General features: G+C 42.0%; 1 protein-coding gene across 1 annotated transcript; it reads left to right on the top strand.

Moving 5' to 3' along the window:
• The first annotated feature begins 541 nt into the window (after nt 1-541).
• Nucleotides 542-21,953, top strand: cab39 (calcium binding protein 39). The gene is made up of 9 exons (XM_047392348.1): nt 542-787; nt 7,196-7,351; nt 12,530-12,694; nt 16,322-16,440; nt 16,749-16,917; nt 17,251-17,310; nt 17,739-17,804; nt 18,263-18,406; nt 20,020-21,953. The coding sequence occupies exons 2-9, from the start codon at nt 7,238-7,240 to the stop codon at nt 20,206-20,208; spliced, it is 1,026 nt and encodes a 341-aa protein (XP_047248304.1). The 5' UTR covers nt 542-787; nt 7,196-7,237; the 3' UTR covers nt 20,209-21,953.
• Nucleotides 21,954-23,058: the final 1,105 nt, after the last annotated feature.

Raw genomic sequence — 23,058 nt, 5'->3', positions numbered from 1 at the left:
AAATCAAGATGAACTATCTCCACATTGAAACATGGTGGTGGCCGCATCATGCTACGCCAAAACAAATTCCTTGTATGTCCAAAAACGTACTTGGCAATAAAGCTTTTCTGATTCTGATTCTGATTCTGATTCTATGGTAATTCTTTTCTGCAGCAGAGACTGGGAAGATGGCCAGAGTTGATGGGAAATTAAATAAATAAAACCTTCCAAAAATACACTGAAATGTGTGGTTGTAACCTGGCACGATGTAGAAAGGTTCAGAGAGTTTGAATACTGTATGTGTAGAGTTGTCTGCAGTGTTATAGCTGAATTGTAACACTCCCTCCATATATAGATGAATAAATCCACAAATATTCTAAGTTTGAAAAATGTTTTTGACACTTGGTTCTTTACCTGACTAGGGTGCAGGACCTTATTGCCTCTCATATAACCATAGCATATTTGCGACGACTTTCAGAAACTGATGCTGTAGTAACGGGATAAGGGCGCCCCCGTGTGGTCATTTACCGTTGTTGCAGAAACAAACCTGCGTTGTCGCCATAACACCGAACGTCCAAAGGTGGCGGTAAGACGTAGCTGCAGCCACGACTGCTACGCTGCAAGCGTTACCAATCGGCTCAGAGAAAGAACCAGGAGGTAACAGGGGCCGCACTATCATCTACAGTGAAAGAAGGGGAGTCGACGAGCGAGCAAAACAAAACCATTTTCTTCAACGGAGCACCTGAGTTGCCTTTTAGCAGTCCTAACAGTTCGGGAAAAAAAAAACACTGAAAACATCGTCTAGAAGGTATTTAGTTGTGTATTTGTTTACGGTTATGAACTGATGGCTGGAAATGTAACACTGAGCACAGCGGGGCTGGATGAGGCTGGCCTGCTGCTAAAGACAGGCATGGGTCTCAGCGAGGAGCCGCTGGCAGGCCTGGTTAGCTTTAGGCTATGTTAGCTTACTAACCGAACATATCCTGCGCATTAAATTTAAACTTTCCAAAGTTTACGCCAGGCATGTTTTAAAATGGGTTCCACTAATGTTTATCATGAGAGGTTTGTAAGCTGTGGGCTCTCCTGTTTGTCGAGGACAGACACTTTGAGGCGCTACCCAGCAGCAGCAGTAGTTTGTTGCACAGTGACTGAAAGGGCCACGTTAGCTCCAGGTTAAAATGTCAGCCAAACAGTAGAGACAGCCCAGTCGACCCTTGCTTTATCCGTGTTCATTTGCACGGCACCGACTCGAACCAAGTGGGTTTTTGTTATCGCTGCACGGAGGCTCCACACCATCACAAACCAGGCATGGAGATCACGGATGGGCAGTGCTCACTGTCAGCTTCACGGCAGTCAGCTACCGAGGCCCTGTCCTCTTTCTGCAGCTAGTAGCTGCGTTTTTAACAGAAAAGCGTTGCTGTATCTACAATAAAAATAAGCCAATGTGGTTGGAGCCGCTACAAGCAATGGATCTCACTGTGTCAGACGGTTTGTGGAGAACCTGCTCCTGACGGGACTGAAGGGTGGAGGTTTTGCATGATTTGTCATGTAGTTTAATTTGGAGGCTGTGCACACTTTAGCCAACACCGGGGTTCTGATTCATGGAGATGATGAAGTGTGTTCGGACTGAGTTAATGTGGTGAAGGCTGGGCTGGTTCGGAATGAGTTGGTTCTGATGGTTCCACTCTGGGTTGCTTCCATTCTTCTGGTGAAGCATCAAATTCTATGATTCATTAGATGTTGAATCCTTTACGCAATTCTAATAGTTTTTTTTAATAATAGTTGGTTTTTAATTCTGTTTTATTTATGTGTGAGGTGTAGTGATAATCATATACAGGGTTTGGACAATGAAACTCAAACACCTGTCATTTTAGTGTGGGAGGTTTCATGGCTAAATTGGACCAGCCTGGTAGCCAGTCTTCATTGATTGCACATTGCACCAGTAAGAGCAGAGTGTGAAGGTTCAATTAGCAGGGTGAGAGCACAGTTTTGCTCAAAATATTGAAATGCACACAACATTATGGGTGACATACCAGATTTTAAAAGAGGACAAATTGTTGGTGCACATCTTGCTGGCGCATCTGTGACCAAGACAGCAAGTCTTTGTGATGTATCAAGAGCCACGGTATCCAGGGTAATGTCAGCATACCACCAAGAAGGACGAACCACATCCAACAGGATTAACTCTGGACGCAAGAGGAAGCTGTCTAAAAGGGATGTTCGGGTGCTAACCCGGATTGTATCCAAAAAACATAAAACCACGGCTGCCTAAATCACGGCAGACTTAAATGTGCTCCTCAACACTCCTGTTTCCACCAGAACTGTCCGTCAGGAGCTCCACAGGGTCAATATACACGGCCGGGCTGCTATAGCCAAACCTTTGGTCACTCATGCCAATGTATCAGGATGACAATACACACAGCAAGACTGGTGAAAGATTGGTTTGATGAACATGAAAGTGAAGTTGAACATCTCCCATGGCCTGCACAGTCACCAGATCTAAATATTATTGAGCCACTTTGGGGTGTTTTGGAGGAGCGAGTCAGTAAACGTTTTCCTCCACCAGTATCACGTAGTGACCTGTGCCACTATCCTGCAAGAAGAATGGCTTAAAATCCCTCTGACCACTGTGCAGGACTTGTATATGTCATTCCCAAGACGAATTGACGCTGCATTGGCCGCAAAAGGAGCCCCTACACCATATTAATAAATTATTGTGGTCTAAAACCAGGTGTTTCAGTTTCCTTGTCCAACCCCTGTATTTACGTGTTGTATTTTGGCATTCACTGTTATGAGATTATCACAGTAGGATGACCCCATTAGTTAAACACCACTGTTTCATGATGTTAACCACAAATGGGTTGGATGAACATCTTTCTTCTGTAGAGAGACTCAAGCTTTTTCTCTATCTGTCATTCTACCCAGGTAAAGATATAGCTAATTTAAACACAATGTTTTGCTGTTTTTGAACACATTCTAGGAGTGTTAAGGCTTTTATGGGACCAAAGTGCAAGATGTGTGTGTATACAACTGCAGACCTCTGCGGTTTTACAACCGCCAGCTGGTGATGTTGCTCGTTTTAGACTGATCAGAGCTCATTTTTCATTATCCAATCCAGCCTACCTCATCTAAGGAACTAAAGGATCCTTCTGGGTTTAGACATCAAACGGTAAATCATTTATTATTCGTTGAATGACCAGGAGCAAAAAATATTCTCGAATAGCTGTGTACTTTTAGACGTAATTGTAGTAATGTTTATATACAGAGGTTGGACAATGAAACTGAAACACCTGGTTTTAGACCACATTAATTTATTAGTATGGTGTAGGGCCTCCTTTTGTGGCCAATACAGCGTCAATTCGTCTTGGGAATGACATATACAAGTCCTGCACAGTGGTCAGAGGGATTTTAAGCCATTTGTCTTGCAGGATAGTGGCCAGGTCACTACGTGATACTGGTGGAGGAAAACGTTTCCTGACTCGCTCCTCCAAAACACTCCAAAGTGGCTCAATAATATTTAGATCTGGTGACTGTGCAGGCCATGGGAGATGTTCAACTTCACTTTCATGTTCATCAAACCAATCTTTCACCAGTCTTGCTGTGTGTATTGGTGCACATGGTCCTCAAGAATGGTTCGGTAGTCCTTGGCAGCCGGTCAACAAAAACAAATGCGTTCACAATCAGTAACTACAGGGGTTGGACAATGAAACTGAAACACCTGGTTTTAGACCACAATAATTTCTTAGTTTGGTGTAGGGTCTCATTTTGTGGTCAATACAGCATCAATTCATCTTGGGAATGACATATACAAGTCCTGCACAGTGGTCAGAGGGATTTTAAGCCATTCTTCTTGCAGGGTAGTGGCCAGGTCACTACGTGATACTGGTGGAGGAAAACGTTTCCTGACTCGCTCCTCCAAAACACCCTAAAGTGGCTCAATAATATTTAGATCTGGTGACTGTGCAGGCCATGGGAGATGTTCAACTTCACTTTCATGTTCATCAAACCAATCTTTCACCAGTCTTGCTGTGTGTATTGGTGCATTGTCATCCTGATACAAGGCACCGCCTTCAGGATACAATGTTTGAACCATTGGATGCACATGGTCCTCAAGAATGGTTCGGTAGTCCTTGGCAGTGACGCGCCCATCTAGCACAAGTATTGGGCCAAGGGAATACCATGATATGGCAGCCCAAACCATCACTGATCCACCCCCATGCTTCACTCTGGGCATGCAACAGTCTGGGTGGTACGCTTCTTTGGGGCTTCTCCACACCGTAACTCTCCCGGATGTGGAGAAAACAGTAAAGGTGGACTCATCAGAGAACAATACATGTTTCACATTTTCCACAGCCCAAGATTTGCGCTCCTTGCACCATTGAAACCAACGTTTGGCATTGGCATGAGTGACCAAAGGTTTGGCTATAGCAGCCCGGCCGTGTATATTGACCCTGTGGAGCTCCCGACGGACAGTTCTGGTGAAAACAGGAGTGTTGAGGTGCACATTTAATTCTGCCGTGATTTGGGCAGCTGTGGTTTTATGTTTTTTGGATACAATCCGGGTTAGCACCCGAACATCCCTTTCAGACAGCTTCCTCTTGCGTCCACAGTTAATCCTGTTGGATGTGGTTCGTCCTTCTTGGTGGTATGCTGACATTACCCTGGATATCGTGGCTCTTGATACATCACAAAGACTTGCTGTCTTGGTCACAAATGCGCCAGCAAGACGTGCACCAACAATTTGTCCTCTTTTGAACTCTGGTATGTCACCCATAATGTTGTGTGCATTTCAATATTTTGAGCAAAACTGTGCTCTTACTCAGCTAATTGAACCTTCACACTCTACTCTTACTGGTGCAATGTGCAATCAATGAAGACTGGCTACCAGGCTGGTCCAATTTAGTCATGAAACCTCCCATACTAAAATGACAGGTGTTTCAGTTTACTTGTCCAAACCCTGTATATTTTCCAAGACCATTTAATCTAAGTCTGAACCATGCGAATGATTAACTGTTTATAAAATAGTTGGGCAGAAATTATTTTAAACAAGAGCTTCTGTAAACTCATGTGATCCTCATAATTTTTGCAAGATATTTAATTAGTTTTCTATTATTTTGTGTGTCACAGTCATATTTTTATTTGTCTTGTTTTTTTTGTTGCTATTGACCCCCCCCAGACTGTATCTAATTGGTTTTATTTGACATTGAAACGCAACAATTATTCCTACAACTGCTAAAATAGTCTTGCATTTGTAATAATAATCTTACCTGCAACATTTATTTGCCGTTTTTGATTCTGATACACAGACTTGAGCAAAAAACAAGGAAGAACAAGTTAATATAAGTGATTTAAATACTGAGTGTTTACTCGGGTAGAGCCTTTGGTCAGCTATACTATTGTTTCAGTCTCATCGTTTGCCAGGCGTGGTTTTAAAACAGTGTTGCCCTAAAACACGCTGTCAGCGTCCTGCAGTGTTTAAGTGTCTCTGCTTCAGCACCTCTGAATCTAATTAATAGGTCATTAGCAGGACAGTGCATGCTGAGGCAGCAATGCGTCATTTGCTGCAGGTCTGTTGGACCAGGGACACATAATAATAATAATAATAATAATAATAATTGAAAGGTTTTAGGTCACCAGCTCTCAAAAACTGGGGTTTGGCACCGCTGACTGATGGGTGGCGCTCCTTTGAACGCCATGGCAGTCTGTATTTGTCTAAGGAAATATTTCCAAATGACCGGGTCTGTCTTTCTCGTAATTGGGGGAAAAGTTGGAGCACCTTTTTTCAGTCAGCTGACTGGCAGTGCACAGGTGATAAACTGAAGGAACAGTGGAACTGAAACTGTAACTTAATGAAACCTCAGTACCCATTTCTAACTATTTCTACAAATTAAGTTTTCTGCCATTATCAATCAAAATGTGTATGTCTTGCTGTGATCCAAATATATTTTTGCCACATTTCAATACAGAAACATTATGGAGAACAGGCAGCTGATATAAATGACGCAGTATGGCTTCACTTTGAAGTGGCCTATTGTAGTAGGAAGTTGTTTTTGTTCTGATGGATCAGAGGATCTTTACTTCCCTCCAGCACACAGGTTTGATCAGTAACAGAGTGATTGAACCTGCCATATGGGTTGCCTTCTTATTTGCGTCACTGATGCTGAAGTGGGCCAGGAAGGTGTAGACGCGGTTCTGCAGCCCGATGAATACATTAACGAGCATTAGCCTCGTGGAGAAGACGGAGTTGGCCACCTGCTGAAGTCGAGGTTTTTCTGGGTCAGTAAAGATGGTAGCTTGTCAGAAAGTGCCTGGCTCATCAGTGAGACCTGGTTTTATATTCTTGGACCCAGCGTTGTTTTCTAAATGTGGACTCTCTGTCAAGACAGAGGAGAAAGTGTGTGACTGCTCCGGGCTTAGAGGATCAGGGCAGAACAAACGGCTCCCGTCTGAGAGGTCCTTTTATTATTTAAAGATTATTACTACCCTGTCAGATCTCTTAATAAATGCATTAGAACTGATGGCTTTTCTTTCCTCATTTACAATTCCAGCGTTCTTTTGTGATCCGAAATATTTATTTTCCCTTAAAGTCGTCATGAGTTGGGTGGGTCAGGGTGACGTGAGGATAATGCTCCTCGCCGGGCTCCTCATCAGTGCCGTATGGTGGTCAGGTCTTACTGCTGCATCAGGGATTCCTATATCTGATCCAGAGCTTCAGCTTTTTCCATTAAGGAATGATCAGAGAGGCGTGTTTACTAATAAAAGCTTGACACCTGTTATTGTAGTTAGGTGACGACTTATGTTTCTTAGTGATTGCACAGATGGTTAGAAAGGTTCGTACAAAGGTCTGAGATGATGTCATGGTGTCATCGAGCCTGTGACATAGTTAACTATTTACGGTGTAACCAAGTGATTCACCTGGTTTTATCTGTCCATATTAAAGCTTTAAAGGTCAGGTTTATAGGTGATGTGTACCGGATGTAAACAAGAAAAAACACAACACCTCTCCTCTCCCTCCATAAATGCATTTATGTTTGCAATGCTGGCCAGATGTTGCGGTAGCAGTGTTAAATATTTAGGTGGAGCACTGTATGTTAGATCAGACATTAATGGCGCTTTTCAGGAGGGTGATTACAGTGGCTGTAAACAGGCTTTGCTACATATGCTAATTCATACAAGGTGTGGAAGATTTAACTTGTTTTTGCATGTCCTTCCTCAGGTGGACAGTCCGCTGCCTGGTCACTCGTGGTAACTCTCCGCCATGCCTTTTCCCTTTGGCAAGTCCCACAAGTCACCTGCGGACATCGTCAAGAACCTTAAGGACAGCATGACCGTGCTCGAGAAGCATGACATCTCAGATAAAAAGGCAGAAAAGGTAACGGGGATTCCTCCAACCTTTGACATGCCTGTGAGACCCCAAGAGGACCCCAACCTGAAGTTGTGCTCATGCATGGACATCAAAATTAGGGGTGTCCCAATCAACATTTTTCTGTCCCTGATATTGGTCCAAATTGTTTGTGATTGGACACCTGCTGATACAGAGTCCAAGCCAAATACCTCATTAAAATGGATACCATGTAGATGATGGTACAATGACAGAACACCAGGGATCAGGAGATGAGTTCACTGGACTCTGATGCAGATCACTGGTTTTGGTACATTCTGAACATCCATTGTCAATATCTCTAACCTATAATAACAGATATAACTGTGATGAATCTTCAGATACATTTTCTGTTTATGGCAGTATTTTTCAGCAGGGTTGCACCGATAACAGTTTTCTGGCCAATTACCGATCTTTAAAAAAGCCTGACATGCCGATTCCAATTTTGGCCGATACCGATTTAAATAATTTTTTTTAAATACCGACACTTTCAGTTATAAGATCACAATACACCGTCAATGTTCCAATCCTATTTTATTGAACAATACCCATGAAACAATACAGGCTTGTTTTAATTGCACATGAGGTGGTGCTCTTAAATTTAAATGAAAAGTTTAGAGCATTGCAGTTCCTTTAGTCTTTCATATTTTTCAAAATGTAAAACGAAACAACGTGCGCAGCAGGTTAGACAAGTAGATAAGATCGGTTATTGAGATCAGTGGATTAGATCAGTTTCACATTTTAGTATCGGCCGATCACCGATCTTCCAAAACTAAGGAAATTGGGGCAGATTAATTGGTGCACCCCTAGTTCTCAGGGATGTAACGATAAATGTTTTGATACAAACTGTCACAGTGCAGAACGGACGTTCATTTATGTTTTTAATGCTTTGAGAAAAGAAAATGTGTAGATTAAGATTCTTTCTAAAGCTGTTCACAGTAACAGCTGTGAAAATCTGCTTAGTAATATGCTTAACGTGCCTTTCACCTGGGACCTGCTGTTTGGAAAACTTGCAAGCTTGCTGTGACGCAGTGGGGCGTTGTTGGTGGACGTATAGAAAGCCATTGTGTCATATATTTTCATGCTCAGCATCTTCTGATGGTCTAATTAACACGCTTAGACTTCACCTGGAATTTAATCAGTCCAGTAGACACTAAATAGGTTTTTGGTGGCTAATTAAATGTTATCTGATGGTGTCCCACCACATGTAAATGTTTATTATTGTTAGTTAAATATTTATCACCTTTTAAATTGCATGAAGACAAAATTAACTGACATAAACATTGCTAATCTTTTCTGTTATTTACGTAATAGTACAAGGAAGAAACCACTTAAAGCACAGTTTTATTATTGCCACATTCACCCAGCCATTCTTACAAGAAACTCTCATTCATATGTGGATTGGTGGCCAACTTGGGATTCAGTGGCACATCGACATCTGGCAGGGAAGGAAACTTTCAGATTGCAGGTCCTCTTTTCTTTCCCTGGATCAGCAACCACTGCTGTCAGTTAGTAGATTTATGACCTGTAGGTCACTGATTTCGACTCTTTAACAGCTTCCCTGTAGCATGGATGTCTTGGATATCTGTTTTAATGTAAAGAAAAAAGAAACCTAGCATTTCACTTCTTTTTGCTCTTCCTGAACCTTGGCCTCAAAACCGCGGTACGCACTGAACTGTAACCGTTACTTGCAACGCACCCAGATACTACTCTCAGCTCTTCACCTTTTTCACATTTATTTGTTTTACAGCCTTATTCCAAAATGGATTAAATTCAGTTTTCCCTAAAAACTCGACACACTACCTCTCATAATAACGATGTCTATTTCTGCAAATATATCAAAAGTTAAAAATACAAAGAAATCACATGTACATAAGTAGTCACAGCCTTTGGCTTAATACTCTATTGATGCACCTTTAGCAGCAATTACAGCCAGAAGTGAATATAATGTCTCCATCTTGGTACAACTATTTCAGGGCAGTTTAGCACAACCTCCAAGGCTCAGTCAGGTTGGATGGGAAACATCAGAACTCAGCCTTTTATAGATCTCTCGAGAGATGTTTAATTGGATTCAAGTCTGAATCTTGCCAGACACTCAAAGACATTTACAAGTTGTCCTGAAGGCAATCTTTAGATTTTTTTTTTTTAGCTCTTTGCTCAGGGTCTTTAACCTCCTAAAAGATGAGCTGTCACCCTGGTGTGAGGTCAAGAGAGCTCTGGAGCTGGTCTCGTTCCAGGCTGTCTCTGTACATTGATGCAGTCATCTTTCCCTCTACTCTGACTGGCATCCCAGTTCCTGCCGCTGTATAACATGCCCAAAGCATGACGCTGCCGCCTCCATGCTTCACTGTAGGAATGGTATTGGCTACATAATGAGCGGTGCCTGGTTTATGCGAAACGTGGAAGCTGATTTTAATCTTTGTCTTTTCAGACCGGAGACTTTTATTTTTCATCTGAGAGGCGTTCAGGTGCCCTCAGGGCGGGCTGGCCTGTGCCTTTTAATAATGACTGGCTTCCATCTGGCCACTCTACCATACAGGCTTAATTGGTGGATTGCTGTAGAGACTGTTGTCCTACTGGAAGGTTCTCCTCTCAACTCTGGAGCTCTGACAGAGTGACCATCGGGTTTTTGGTCACCTCGCTGACTAAAGCCCCTTTACCCTATCGCTTAGTTTAGACAGCCGGCCAGCTCTGGGAAAAGTCCTGGTGACGGAGGCCTGTGTGCTCACTGGGACCTTCAAAGCAGCAGAAATGTTTTCTGTCCCCTTCTCCAGATTTGTGCCTTGGGATAAATCCTGTCCAGTCAACTGGATTTAGCTCAGGTGGACTCCAGTCAGGCTGTAGAAACAACTGATCTCAGGTCTGAAGTTCAGCGACCTTGTGAATACGTACAGACGTGATTTCTTTTAGGTTTTAACAAATGTACAATTATGGGGTGTGGGGTATGACTTATGTGGAACAAAAACGCTGGAGCATAAAAAGTGTGGGAAAGGTAAAGCGCTAGAAGTATCTTCCGGGTTTACTGCACATGTACTGATCAGACATGTTTGGGCTGATGTCGAGTCACCGATTGGTACATCGGGTCACCGATCAACATCGGCTCTGACCCGCTGATGTTGGCTCAGATTCCTCTTTAAGAAAAGCTATTTTCATACTTTTTGGATGAATTTCAAATCAGAAATAGTTTTTACAGTTAAATCAAACAAATATTTCCTCCACTTAAGGAGCTTTCTCTGCTTTCAACATTCTGCCAATACTGTAAATCTCTGAAAACATCTGAAAATATCAAAGTGGGATATCACAAGGTATTGTTGTCCAACCTAATATTTTAGAGGACAATCCTGGAAGGTTTTTGGATTGTTATGTAATGTTTTCATTCATCGTAGCTATACTATTGTCTACCGTTCTACAGGATTTCATTATAATACACAAGAAACCAAAACAATAAAGTTGACAGTTTAAACGTTGTTTGGCATGTTATACAGGTCCTTCTCAAAATATTAGCATATTGTGATAAAGTTCATTATTTTCCATAATGTAATGATGAAAATTTAACATTCATATATTTTAGATTCATTGCACACTAACTGAAATATTTCAGGTCTTTTATTGTCTTAATACGGATGATTTTGGCATACAGCTCATGAAAACCCTAAATTCCTATCTCACAAAATTAGCACATTTCATCCGACCAATAAAAGAAAAGTGTTTTTAATACAAAAAACATCAAATAATCATGTACAGTTATGCACTCAATACTTGGTCGGGAATCCTTTGGCAGAAATGACTGCTTCAATGCGGCGTGGCATGGAGGCAATCAGCCTGTGGCAATGCTGAGGTCTTATGGAGGCCCAGGATGCTTCGATAGCGGCCTTTAGCTCATCCAGAGTGTTGGGTCTTGAGTCTCTCAACGTTCTCTTCACAATATCCCACAGATTCTCTATGGGGTTCAGGTCAGGAGAGTTGGCAGGCCAATTGAGCACAGTGATACCATGGTCAGTAAACCATTTACCAGTGGTTTTGGCACTGTGAGCAGGTGCCAGGTCGTGCTGAAAAATGAAATCTTCATCTCCATAAAGCTTTTCAGCAGATGGAAGCATGAAGTGCTCCAAAATCTCCTGATAGCTAGCTGCATTGACCCTGCCCTTGATAAAACACAGTGGACCAACACCAGCAGCTGACACGGCACCCCAGACCATCACTGACTGTGGGTACTTGACACTGGACTTCTGGCATTTTGGCATTTCCTTCTCCCCAGTCTTCCTCCAGACTCTGGCACCTTGATTTCCGAATAACATGCAGAATTTGCTTTCATCCCAAAAAAGTACTTTGGACCACTGAGCAACAGTCCAGTGCTGCTTCTCTGTAGCCCAGGTCAGGCGCTTCTGCTGCTGTTTCTGGTTCAAAAGTGGCTTGACCTGGGGAATGTGGCACCTGTAGCCCATTTCCTGCACACGCCTGTGCACGGTGGTTCTGGATGTTTCTACTCCAGACTCAGTCCACTGCTTCCGCAGGTCCCCCAAGGTCTGGAATCGGCCCTTCTCCACAATCTTCCTCAGGGTCCGGTCACCTCTTCTCGTTGTGCAGCGTTTTCTGCCACACTTTTTCCTTCCCACAGACTTCCCACTGAGGTGCCTTGATACAGCACTCTGGGAACAGCCTATTCGTTCAGAAATTTCTTTCTGTGTCTTACCCTCTTGCTTGAGGGTGTCAATAGTGGCCTTCTGGACAGCAGTCAGGTCAGCAGTCTTACCCATGATTGGGGTTTTGAGTGATGAACCAGGCTGGGAGTTTTAAAGGCCTCAGGAATCTTTTGCAGGTTTTTAGAGTTAACTTGTTGATTCAGATGATTAGGTTCATAGCTCGTTTAGAGACCCTTTTAATGATATGCTAATTTTGTGAGATAGGAATTTTGGGTTTTCATGAGCTGTATGCCAAAATCATCCGTATTAAGACAATAAAAGACCTGAAATATTTCAGTTAGTGTGCAATGAATCTAAAATATATGAATGTTAAATTTTCATCATGACATTATGGAAAATAATGAACTTTATCACAATATGCTAATATTTTGAGAAGGACCTGTATGACTCTTTATCACGATTCTTGCTGTTTCCTGTTATCTGTTGTGTGGTGCAGCTTTATGAGCAACTGTTTGCGATATTTCAGGCTGCAGAGGAGGTGTCAAAGAGCCTGGTAGCTATGAAGGAAATCCTGTATGGGACAAATGAAAAGGAGCCGCAGACAGAAGCAGTGGCCCAACTAGCCCAGGAGCTCTACAACAGCGGCCTGCTCGGCACCCTGATCGCAGACCTTCAGCTCATCGACTTCGAGGTAACATTTTAGTTTTTTTGGCGTCAATTACAAAAATATTGATGGGAGTGAGAGCGAAAGATCTGGAAAACCTGAGAGTTCTTGGAGAGTTCTTATTTCATCATTTAACTTACTCTATGGCAGTAGAGATATACAGTATCTTACAAAAGTAAGGACACCCTGACATTTTTGTAAATATTTGATTATTTGGTCATGATCGTTTCATGGAACAACACTAAAGATACGAACGACACTTTGATGCAATGTAAAGTAGTCAGTGTGCAGCTTGTGCATATTTAAACATGGAGTTCTCTAGATCTTCACAGGTTACCACAGGAATCCTCTTCCTCTCCTCCATAACGACATCATGGTGGATGTTAGAGACCTTGCAATCCTCCACAGCCTGTTTGAGGATGCCCCACAAATGCTCAATAGGGTTTAGGTCTGAAGACATGCTTGGCCAGTACAGCACCATTAGCCCCAGATTCCTTAGCAACGCAGTGCTCGTCTCGTAGGTGTGTTTGGGGTTGTTATCATGTTTGAAAGCTGTCCTGAAGCCCACTTTCTGAAGGGAGGAGATCATGCTCTGCTTCAGTATGTCACAAAACGTGTTAACATTCATGGCTCCTTCAATGAACTGTAGCTCCCCGCAGCTGGCAGCACTCATGCAGCCCCAAACCATTACACTCCCACCTCCATGCTTGACTGTAGGCAAGACACATTTGTCTTTGCTCTCCTCACCTGGTTGCTGCCACACAGCTGTGCATCATCTATGGAAGAGGCTTTCTTCAACCACTGGATATGACGCTGAGTACATGCAATCAGCATCTTTGATCAACCATGGTGAGGCCTCACCTGTCCTGTTAAACCACTGTATGGTCTTGGCCACCATGCTGCAGCTCAGGTTCAGGGTGTTGGCAATCGTGTAGCCTCAACCCTCCTTATGTAGAGCAGCAACTCTTTCTTTCAAATCCTTAGAGAGTCCTTTGCCATGAGGTGCCACGTTGAACCTCCAGTGACCAGTATGAGAGATTTCTCTTTGGTATATGTGAGGCAGCTGCTTCAGGTTGCTGTCACTCACCTTATCATTCCATGAGTCATTGTGCTGAGAGAGCGCTCACTTCCTCTTTTATACTGGTACATCCTCTTTATTTGGGACAAAGAGCTGGTTAAGGGTCGCAAATTAGACAGAAACCGAAAAGAGATTTAAAACTTTTCTAATTCTTTGAGAATCTCATCTTTTCTGGGGATCTTTGGTTTGAACTTTCGAATCAAAGTGTGAAATGATTCTCTGATGGTTACGGAAACTGTGGAGGTTCTTGAGGTTTTTTTTCTGGTTGATTTTGCTTTGCAGATAAGAAACACGAGGTGATGTAATGATCAAATAGTAAAAGTGGCAGATGAGTACCAGTTCATTATTTAACCTCATTATTTTATTGTCAAGTATTGGCTCAGTTAAGCCCAAGAATCATTGTTGTGTTAAAGGTTGGACATCGAATTAGGACGATTCCGGTTCCTCGTTTTGATTCTGGTTCTTTTAAGAGGTGTTTAATCATGTTGGTCGTGCTCCCTCCTTTGCGTGATATACAGTGGGGCCAAAAAGTTTAGTCAGCCACTGATTATGCAAGTTCTCCTACTTAAGAAGATGAGAGAGATATTAGTGCCAAAAAGTTTTATTTTGGTTTCATCTGACCACACGATATTCTCCCAGTCCTCTTCTGGATCATCCATATGCTCTCTGGCAACCATCAGACGGGCCTGGACATGTACTGGCTGAAGCAGGGGGAAACGCCTGGCACTGCAGGATTTGCAGCGTATTGTGTTACTAATGGTAGCCTTTGTTACTTTGGTCCCAGCAGGTCATTCATCAGGTCCCTCCACGTAGTTCTGGGATTTTTGCTGACCGTTCTCATGATCATTTTGATCCCACAGGATAAGATCTTGCTTGGGTCCCCAGATTGAGGGAGATTATCAATGGTCTTGTATGTCTTCCATTTACTTACAGTTGCTCCGTTACAGTTGATTTATTCACCCCAACCTGCTTGCCTATTATAGATTCACTCTTCCCAGCCTGGTGCAGGTCTACAATTTTTGTCCTGGTGTCCTTCGACAGCTCTCTGGTCCTGGCCATGGTTGAGTTTGGAGTCCCCTTGTTTGAGGCTGTGGACAGGTGTCTTTTATACAGATAATGAGTTCAAACAGGTGCAGTTAATACTGGTAACGAGTGGAGGACAGAAGAGCTGCTTAAAGAAGAAGTTACAGGTCTGTGAGGGCCAGAAACAAAAAATGTATCGACCCTGGGAGAGTAGAAATGCTCGGTTCCAATTGATTCTTGAGACTCGATGCCCAGTCCTACTTGTGTTTTACCTTGTAGCCAAGTGCTGTACATTGCTGCTGTCTGGAAGGGTTAGTGCCTAACAGAAGTATTCATTCCCCTGAACGATTTCACATTTTTATGTTGGAACCACAACTGGGAGTAGATTTTATTTGCGTGATGCCTTTACTCTGATACTGCTGAATTAAATCCAGTGCAACCATTACCAGCATTGGCCACTGGGAGGGTTGTTCAGTCCATCATCTGAAAATGGAACATGTATAGCACAACTGCGAACCTACCGAAACATGGCCTTCCTCCTTATCTGACAACCAGGACAAGGAGAGCTTTAATCAAAGGAGTTGCCAAGAGATCCATGGTAACTCTGGAGGAACTGCATACATTCACTACTCAGAATCTGTCGACTGTAAAACTTAGTTGTGCTCTTCACAAATCTGGTCTTAATGGAAGAGTAGCAGGAAGAAGGCTATAATTTAAAGAAGGCCAAAGAATCCAGGTTTAACCTTTTATGCAGTCCATGCACCAAACATGGGGAAGAAGATGCTCCTTTCACTCGTTATCAAAATTAAACCAATTACATTTTATTAAATAAAGCCATTTATGAGGCAAAAAACTGCCATTGCCAAAAAAGGAAAACCTGTTAAGTGTGAACATCAACTCTTAGAAAAGACTTGATGTTCACAGATGCTCCAACTGGGCTCTTCAGTCAAGTTAATAAACCCATGTATCATTTCCCTTTCCCTGCATGTAATCCCAACCTCCAAAAAAACATTAGTGTGTTGTTAACATCACAAATTACAAAGTTCAAAAGGTATGAATGCTTCTACAAGGAACTGAATAAAGAGAAGCAACTCTGACAAACTGGCCATGCATCCGACACAAAAAGCCTGTAAAAGCCATTCTGCAGGATGGAGCTAGCTGTAGTTTTTGCTCTGCAGAAACAAAGGTTTAAGGAACTAAGAAAATGGTTCCTGCAGTCTGAAAGGAATGACTGTGATTTTGTGTCCTGGAGCTCCTACTCTCTGGTTGCTTATGTTATTTTACCTGCCAGTGCTGAATGACAATGACTTGAATTGTGTTTTGCATAAGAATTAGCATAAAATTACAGAACAATGCTACAGTTATTATTACTAACATTCATCTCTGGGGTCTTGAACAATTGGACAAAATATTAAGTGTATTAATAATGCTAAGACTACTAAGGATATAGAGGACAAGTAATAAAAGAAAAAATCATGAAGCCTGAGTTTCATCTTAACTCATCTCAAGTATCTGTTGTATTAGGAGTTGATATGTTTGTCTGTCACCAACAGGGTAAAAAAGATGTAGCCCAGATCTTCAACAACATCCTGAGGCGCCAGATTGGCACTCGGACACCTACTGTAGAGTACCTGTGTACCCAGCAAAACATCCTTTTCATGTTGCTGAAAGGGTAAGAGTCCGCACAGATTAATCCTGTTTCTTGGTTTTTTTCACGTTGGTATAATTTCAAATTCAGTCCGACTCCATGAATAGTGTATGTGGGCCATGGAGTCGTCCATCTCCAGGATGATCCATGCCAGACGGAGGAGGGAAACACAAAATGAGGAGCTAACTTTGTCGTAACATATTCTGCCTTGATGTCTCCCGAAGTCTCGCTCTCTCTCACGGTTCTGCAGCCGGAGTGAACCGCAGATATGTCGCATACCTTCCTCTCTAGATGTCTTCACATAGTTCTACATATGTTTCTGCGTCCTGCAGGTACGAGTCCCCAGACATCGCCCTAAACTGCGGCATCATGCTGAGGGAGTGCATCAGACACGAACCCCTGGCCAAGATCACACTGTGCTCGGAGGAGTTCTATGACTTCTTCAGATACGTGGAGATGTCCACATTCGACATTGCCTCAGATGCATTCGCCACTTTCAAAGTAAGTCAGTGGAATCGTTCAGCTGATGCAACGGGCGAGTCCTGTTGCATCAGCTCTGAAAACTGATATCTAAACATGGTAAAATGATAACAATACTGTTTTCAAATGAAGTGAAACTGTTGGTGATGAGCAGAAATGAAGCTGAGTGCACATCATCCTCATCTCTCTCCCGGTCCTATCTTTGCTTGTTTATTTTATTTAAATGGAGGTGAGGAATTGGTCACTTCAAATAGTGCTTCTACAGCTGAACATCCTGTCTGATGTACGCATAGTCATAGTATTATGTTTAACGCTGACATCATGGGTCATAAATATCTACTTTTCTGTTTCCAGGACCTCCTAACAAGACACAAGCTACTGAGTGCTGAGTTTCTGGAGCAGCATTATGACAGAGTGAGTCCACACAGGAAAGCTCTAAGGGGGCAAAATATGAAAATACTTCATACCTTCAGATAGAAAATATTAGATATTTAAAGCAAAATATTCAGGATTACAGTTGACTATAATAGATTACTACATGAAATCTGCAGCTGCTTGTTGAACTTCTGAAGTTCAGCTTTTGCATTGAGATTACTTTAAGAGGTGCAGATGGACACTTAAGTCTGGCTGATCAGCTTGTTGGTAACTTCCTTCTTTACAAGTCCAGATCAGCCATTTGGGACGAGGTTTGCAGAGTGACATGAAGTAACTGTCAGTTTGTGTGGGAGTTTTATTTCTCTCCCTCAGATAGTGTTGTGAAGGTCTGTACTTGATCTCCTTGTCTCTCACAACAGCCATGTTCCCTGCTGTTTCTCTCCCTGCTTCCCTCTCTCTTCCTCTAGTTCTTCAGTGAATATGAGAAGTTACTGCACTCAGAAAACTACGTGACTAAACGGCAGTCCCTCAAGGTAAGGACCCCAGGTTGCATCTATTACAAGGTCTCATAGAGAGGTAAACTGTTTAGAGCTATTTAAAGAAGAGCGTTGGGTTTCACCCCGTTTCTGCCATCCAGTGGTTGGACAGAAAAACTACTCAGTAAGCTACCCAAAGTCATTTAGGTGTTTCCTTCACTTTCCCTGGGCTTAGACTCTGCAGATTGAGTTTTATTTGACTTAATATCCAAATAGTATGACTATAAATGAGTTATAGTTAATACTCATAGTTATTACTCGTTTGCAATTGAGATTTATGCTTCATTATTATCATAATTATGTCATTATGATTTTTTTGATTACAAAAAGAGGTCTTTAAATGTCAGTAAATGAATACAAACTGTAGGTTTTAAATCAAATAATTGCTTAATGTGGTTTTAAGAAACACACATTTTTAATTTGTTGTTTCTCGTTGTCACTCTGAAATTGTGCAGTTGCTCGGGGAATTGCTTCTCGACAGGCACAATTTCACCATAATGACGAAATACATCAGCAAGCCCGAGAACCTCAAACTAATGATGAATCTGCTGCGGGACAAGAGCCGCAACATCCAGTTCGAGGCTTTCCATGTGTTTAAGGTAATGTGGATTTAACGGGTAAGCAGTGCTTCCACAGCTTCTAACCACGACCTCCATTCCTAGATCTATGTTCAGTTTTATTAAATACTTGAGTTGATGGTACAGTCAGTGAATTCTTTTTATCAGACAGTCAGTGTTTTATTCTTAACCAGCCCTGTTGTTTTTTATTAAGGGGGCAGCAGCATAATCCATTGTTGCATAAAGGCAGTACAGCAAACACTTTTAACATTTTGCTGGACTACAACCACAAACGTCAGTGTACCCTGTTGGGATTTTTGGTCTGATGGGGGCCTAAAACAGCACTTGAGGCCCCCTTTTCCTGTTAAGAACATCATCACCAATAACAGCATTTCAATACAGATCTGATGAAATCCGGGAGAGGGGGCTGAGCTTTAAAGCAGTCACAGCTAATCGCTTTTTATTTTGCTGACATGTATTTGTGAACCAACCGATCTCAAACAGAGATTAAACTCGCAGCATTAGATTTGATCTAAGTTAACACATCAAACAATGAACATTAGTCTTTGTACTTTTACAAAATAAACTTGCCACGGTCTTTAAATCTTAAATTAAAATGCCAAGGAATTCAAAATCTTTAAAAGTATTTATGCTGAAACCATCAAATCAAATTTAATAGTGTTCTCATTGTTAATAAACAAATATAAACATTTTAGATCAGTGGTCTGGTATAAAATTCAACTGTTTCTGGAGGTCCCTGACGTCTTGGTTTGCGTATTCCTTGGGTCGGCTCTGTAACAGACCAACACAAAGTTGTGCATAATTGTGAAGTTGAAGGAAAATAATACATGGTTTTAGGTATTTTTACAAATGAAAGCCGAAAAATGAAATTCGGTGCGACCAACAGCCCTTCTGTGTGTAGTTTAATCTCAGTATGAGCACACAGGTCCTCAGAAGGCCTCAGAGGTTTGTTAGAGAGCATTAGTGAAAAAGACATCATGGAGCAGACAGGCCAGGGAAGAAGCTTAAAGCACGGTTAGGTAATAAAACAATATCCCAAGCTTTCAACGTCTCTTGTAGAGCTGTTCAATTTACCATGTGAAGATGAAAAGTGTATGCAACAACTGCAAACATACCAAACCATGACCATCTACCTGAACTGACAGACCTGGAATGGAGAGCATTAGCCAGAGAAAAATCCAGCAACCTAATGGTAATTAGGAGCCGAGGGGATCCACAGCTCAGGTGATTAGAATCTGTTGACAGTAGATTCCACAAATCTAGCCAAAATTAAAATTTTTTGCACTTGTGGCATTTGGTAAGCAAACACTATTTGTAGTGCAAAACTAACAGCACGTCATCCTGAACACACTATGCTCACAGTGAAACATGGTGGTGGCAGCATCATACCGTGGGAAGCATTTTTTCTAAAAATGCATGCTACACTTGGATTTTTATTTGTAAAAAAAGAAAACACAAAAACCCTGAAGCCTTCTACTGGAAGAGGTATTAATACCCCAAAAAGGAGGATATTGAGCTCTCACTGAATCTCCAAGGAAACTAACGCCTGATCAATATATCGTATGTAGCATACATTCTTCTATTAACAAACCTAGTGTATTGACTCTTGATTTGTCCGTGTTGTCCACTGCCAGGTGTTTGTAGCCAACCCCAACAAGACGCAGCCCATCCTGGACATCCTGCTGAAGAACCAGACCAAACTAATTGAGTTTCTCAGCAAGTTCCAGAATGACAGAACAGAAGACGAACAGTTCAATGATGAAAAGACTTACCTAATCAAACAGATCAGGGACCTAAAGAGGCCCGCACCCCAGGAGGCCTGAGGAGGTGTGCAGAAGCGCAAGGCCGGAGCCGCCAGGACCATGTCTGGAAAACATCCAGACGGTGTCGGCTTAATGGACCCATCGGCAGCAGCTGCTCTGGTTTTTGAACAAAACTGAGGAACAAATAAAAACAAAACAAACCCACATCAGCTCATCAGGAGGTCGTCAGCTCTTCTGCCCCTCAGAACAATAAATATTGTTTGTCTTTTCTTTCAGAAGATGTCAGAAAATAGTAGATGCTGCTGATTTTATGTTGCCACGTCAGTTCATCACACATAAAGAACAAATCAATTGAAACTAGGGCAGGCTTTCTGAGAGATGCAACAAATATCAATCATAGATACACACACGGGCGTATCTTAACATGCATCCTAAAACACGCATACATCTGCTGTGAGACTGTCACTGAGGACATCTGGATAAATGGTACGAACAAGAGCATCAGAACTATTGTTGCATGCCCTGAAATATGACAGATCCATGGCTGTCCCTGGCGTTGGTGCCGCAACGTCTGGCCCCCACATTCAGATTCACGTTCATCCCAGCAGCCGCTTTAGTTTGCATTCTGGCCTTTAACAAAGCAACCATGATTCCTTTTACAGAGGACAAGCTCTCAGATGCCATTAGAACCATTAATTACCTCCTGCGTACTTTATGACACAAGCACAGTAGGAGGGAGGGTTTTAAGGTATAAAGTAGTTAAAGCCCATGATTTGGGGCCCTTTATTTTTTAATTATCTGGGGCAGGGTGATCGTGTACATATGCCTTTTTTGCTTTAGTAGATTTTTGTTTAATCTCAACATAAATCTATAAATATATATAAATATATATATATATACACACGTTAACTGTTTTTGGTTGTCATCAAGTTACTTTCTGGAGCATAAGAAAAGGGACCTTGTTTGCTTTTCACTTACTGTTGAAGTGATTGCTTGTGGGGTTGCTTTGTACATAACTTAAAGGGCCAGCTCACATTTAGCTAACCTGTAGGATCTTTAACAATTTTGTACAGCAGAGGAATGTCATAGCAACAGCTCTGGGTCTGTTTATTGTTTTTTTTTTTCCCCTTCATCTACATTTTGAGGATCTCTGCTGAAAATGTTCGGGGGAGCCTAGGGAAGAGTAGAGCATTAACAACATTAAATTGAGTGTGTTTGCACTTTGTGAGGTGCTGGGTCTTTATTTCTCCTCACTGGAGCAGTTTTCTGCTTCTTCCTGTTTTCTTACCGCTTTGGTTAGTAACATCAGAGTGCCATGTTAACCCCCACAGTTTGAGCTTGGTGTTGCCCTCTCTTACCCTAACCCCACTCTTTGTGTTTGAGCCTTTTATAATTCCAGTATAATGGTGAGTGTAAAGCATTGTGGGTAGCAGTGTTTCTGGGTGTGCTAAAACTGAGAACAAATGATAAAACCACACCTTCATTTGCAGTGAATGAGATTCTTAGTGTAACACGATCAGATTGGAAAGCATCTCAGAGCAGATGACACTACTGTAAGAGCCCAGAGTCCCCTTCATTCACTCTGAACATGCATGTTGCTCATCTGGCTGTGCATGATGATGTACTAAAGATTGTACTGGACCCACCCCGACCCCCACCCCCTCCTTCCAGCATTAGACAGTATTGAAATGACAGAATAAATTCTTGTTGACTTTAACTCCAGTTTCAGCAGTGGGTGTGTGGGAGTGTTCCTGATGTGTCAAAGGCCTGAGCCCAACAATTCAATAAACATTTGAGATAAAATACAGCCGTGTCACATTTTCTTCATGAGTGAAACTTATCCTGCAAATAATTCTGCAGATCTAAAAAGGCTTTCTGGTTTTATCGAATGATGGATTTCTACATTTGTTTTCAAAAATACTGAATAACTCTGAAATTTAGACCTTTCTAATAAGCATTAACTATGGAATAAGTACAGATGCATGTAAAAAATGAGAATATTGTCAAAAGGTTAATTTTTGTCATTTCAGAAAGTGATCTGATTCTGATTAATTACAGATGGAAATATTTCAAGCCTTAATTTCTTGTAATTTTGATAATTGTGGTTTACAAATAATGAAAACATAAAAATTCAGTTTGGAAAATTAGATCATTACATAAGAGAAAAAAATAAAATAAAAAAATCTATTTAAAACAAATGTCAGGCTTCTGAAAAGTATGTTTATTTTCATGCTCTATATTCTTGGTTGGGGCTGCGTTTACATGAATTACTGCTCCATAGATTTGACTGGGGTTCTGGTCGGGCCAGTTTGCTGGACAATCAAGCACAGTAACACCACGGTCAGTGAACCGGTGATTGGTACTTTTTGGCAGTGTGGACCTCACACGGGCTTCAAGTTACAGATTCAGTGTATCTCATCTCTTCCTCCAGACTCTGGCAATTTGATTTCCAAATGAAACTTTTGTCTACAAAAGAGGACTTTGGACTGAGCATCAGTCCGGTTCTTTTTCTCCTTAGTCCAGGTGAGACACTTGTACTCCAGGTGTTGGATTCGTCTGTACGTCGTGGGTCCAGATGTCCTGACTCCAGCCTCAGTTCCCCAGGCTACTCTTTGTGAAGCTCCTCCAAATATTTTGAATTGGATTTTGCTCGACAATCCTCTCAAGGCTGCTGTTCTCCCTGTTGGTGGTGCACATTTTACTGCCACACTTTTTATTTTCCACAACTTTCTATGGATGTGCTTGGATTCAGCACTCTAGGCAACCAGCTTCTTTAGCAATGACCTTTTGTGGCTTGGCCTGCTTGAGGAGGGTGTCAATGACTGTCTTGTGGACATCTGTCCAGTCAGCAGTCTTCCCCATGAGAGTGTAGCCTACTAACCCAGACAGATCATTTAGAGCAGGGGTCTC

This window comes from Girardinichthys multiradiatus, chromosome 18, assembly GCF_021462225.1.
Source record: "Girardinichthys multiradiatus isolate DD_20200921_A chromosome 18, DD_fGirMul_XY1, whole genome shotgun sequence".
Taxonomy (NCBI): domain Eukaryota; kingdom Metazoa; phylum Chordata; class Actinopteri; order Cyprinodontiformes; family Goodeidae; genus Girardinichthys; species Girardinichthys multiradiatus.
The sequence above is the reverse complement of the archived record's forward strand: the minus strand, read 5'-3'. Positions and strand labels throughout refer to the sequence as shown.

Bases quoted from the DNA above. Each gene is read 5' to 3' on its own strand.
- cab39 (XM_047392348.1), top strand. From the start codon at position 7,238: ATGCCTTTTCCCTTTGGCAAGTCCCACAAGTCACCTGCGGACATCGTC. The intron at 16,441-16,748 runs GTAAGAGTCCGC...TGCGTCCTGCAG, and splicing joins CTTTTCATGTTGCTGAAAGG to GTACGAGTCCCCAGACATCG. The intron at 18,407-20,019 runs GTAATGTGGATT...GTCCACTGCCAG, and splicing joins AGGCTTTCCATGTGTTTAAG to GTGTTTGTAGCCAACCCCAA.